The sequence below is a fragment of the Myotis brandtii genome, unplaced genomic scaffold (assembly GCF_000412655.1).
Source record: "Myotis brandtii unplaced genomic scaffold, ASM41265v1 scaffold902, whole genome shotgun sequence".
Lineage (NCBI taxonomy): Eukaryota > Metazoa > Chordata > Mammalia > Chiroptera > Vespertilionidae > Myotis > Myotis brandtii.
This window is the reverse complement of record NW_005371709.1, coordinates 883632-886189: the sequence shown is the minus strand read 5'-3', so window position 1 is coordinate 886189 and position 2558 is coordinate 883632. Positions and strand designations below refer to the sequence as shown.

The window sequence follows — 2558 nt, the reverse complement described above, 5'->3', positions numbered from 1 at the left end:
GGCCTTGACTTACGAGTGTCCCAACTAACGAGTTTTTCGAGATACGAGCCGTCTCTCGGCCGATTTTTTGCTTTGAGTTGCGAGCTAAAATTCGGGTTACGAGCCAGCTTCAGATACCCCACCGCTAGTTGGCGCAGCGAACGTCACAGTGAACGCCACAACATCAGCCCAGCATCACGTGTCTCACTCGTTCACTTTAAGATTTGACATACGAGTAATTTGAGTTACAAGCTCTGTCACGGGACGAATTAAACTCGTAAGTCAAGGCTCCACTGTAATGGGTTAAACAACAGACTTTATACGAATTAAACTCGTAAGTCAAGGCCCCACTGTAATGGGTTAAACAACAGACTTTATAGAACTAAGGAATCAGTAAATCAGAAGAGTGGGAAAAGTTTTTATTGTAACACCTTGTAAATGCCCAATGACACAGAAAAGGGGCTCAGAAACAGCTATGAAGAGCCGGCCACAGAAAGGGCCTGGAGGTGTTGAGTTGCTCACTCAACAGCACGAGTATTTGTCTATGAGCCCATCTCCGGATCACACCCCAGGCCCTGGCATCTCTGACTCGCCCCTGCCCTAAAAAAGCATTATCTGCACCCACAACACACCTGCCACCTGTTCTGCGAGGGGAGCAGGGAGCACTCACCTGGTTGCCCAATGCCTCACTGCTCTCCGGCTCTTCGTTTTTATCTTCCAGAGACGGGGCTGTTCTTGCACATCCTTTTACGAGGTCTTTATCCTGCCCGTTTCGCCCTGGGATGGAGCAGCCAGCCATCTCTGGATGCTGGGAGTTTCGGTAGCTCCTCAGGGTAGGCGCAGGCTGGTCGACGTCTTGGGCCATGTCAGCGGCGTCCCAGGGCCTGGGCTGGGAGGTGGAGTGAGGGTCTGAAGGGCGGCTGGAAGGACTGCTCTCTGAACTGCCCATGTTTGAGGAAGCACTGAGAGTTGCTTGGTCAAGTTCCTTCAGTGAAGATGCATCTTGAGGCTGTTTCTGGCAAGGCCCCGACGTGAAGGCCACAGCCATGCTGCTGGGGTTGAAGGTCAAGGTGCTGTTGCTGTTCTGCCGAGGGAACCTGGGGGAGGAGCTGCTGTGCTCAGACTCGGTGGAGGAGTGGCTGCCCACAGAGACGTCGGAGTGGCTGCGGCGGGCATTGTAGGGCTTCAGGAAGGAGCTGTACACAAAGCCTTTGGTGACTATGGGAAGGAAAAATAGACATGAAAAGCTTTTAGCAGGAGGAGGAGGGACGAGGGACGGAGGGGTAATCAGCAGAGAAGAAACCATGGTTTAAAAGTTTCCATAGTGAGAGACACAAAGTAAGATGCCCAGTGAGCAAACGGATCAGACATTCAATCCCAGGGTACAATGTGGTGGGTAGAGACGAATTGTGGCGACTGCCTGCCAGTTCGTTCTTGTTGCAACCTCAGAAGAGACGAGTGATAAGGAGGCCTCGTGGAGAGTCAAGGGGACAGTAATGAAAAGAACAAGCTGGAGAATGAGCACATGAGGACAGTTTCACAGGATACCTAGATCATGGAGGAAAGGACTAAGGGACGACTTAAGGGATGTGTTCAAATACAAGTGTGGTACAGAGGGATCGGAATAACCATCCTCATGGGCAGAGCCCCTCAGAGATGCCTCCTTGCCCTCTTTCCATCCACTTGAATCCCCGTCTCTGGTTCAGGAATGTGGTGGGAATAGTGAGCATAGTCTAAGTGGGAAGCTGTTTCTACTGGCTGGAATCACACACACAACACATGTTCACTTTAACTAGTTGCCTAAGATGATGACAGAGAGGGCCTTCGGCTAAAACTTTGAAGTATAAATTAGGAATTGAAATCCTGAATCGACAGGAAAATGCTTTATGATATTAAGAAACAACTGTCTGTCCAGGCAGGGACCCCCGTGTGAGCCCCCTGTCTCCATCTTCCACGCGTTTCCTGTAGCTGAAACAATGCTGGCACACATTTGTTTTATCTGCTGAGTGATGGGGAGGGCCCCCTGGACAGACGGTGAGGGGCAGAGGGTAACAGCTGATCCGGACACTGTGGGCTTCTTGCTACCACTTTACTTATCAGGACTGAGTCCATACAACCCCAAGAACGAGGGAGCCTTTTGAACAGCTTGGATCTTTACAAGGAGTTCATCTGTCCATGAATCCAGCAGGGGCACTCACCTGCTCACCACTTGGAAGGCCCCAGCCTTTGTCCTTCCTTTCCCATTTCAATCTCTATTCTTTGGTTAAGAAGGAGTAGGGGGAGGGGAAAGAATCTACAAATACTTTTAAAGAAAACTGAGAAATGTTAACATTTTCACTCTGGCAATGTGAACATAGATATTTAGTATATATGCCCACAATCCATATCTGAAATGCTCAGAACCAGATGTGCTTTAGAAGTTAGATTTTTGAATTTGGGGAAGGTAAAGCACATATACAATCTACACTAATAAAAGAGAAACATGGTAATTGGCGTACGACCGCTACCCTTCCCATTGGCTAATCAGCATATCCTTATGCAAATTAACTGTCAGCCAAGATGGCAGCCGGCAGCCATGC

General features: G+C 49.4%; 1 protein-coding gene across 1 annotated transcript in view; it reads right to left on the bottom strand.

Moving 5' to 3' along the window:
- DNMBP (dynamin binding protein) overlaps positions 1 to 2558 on the bottom strand; it is a 76192-nt gene that overhangs the window by 2166 nt on the left and 71468 nt on the right. Inside the window, exon 16 of the mRNA XM_005885365.2 lies at positions 650 to 1197. Coding sequence (XP_005885427.1) covers positions 650 to 1197 — 548 coding nt within the window. The remainder of the gene's footprint in view (positions 1 to 649; positions 1198 to 2558) is intronic.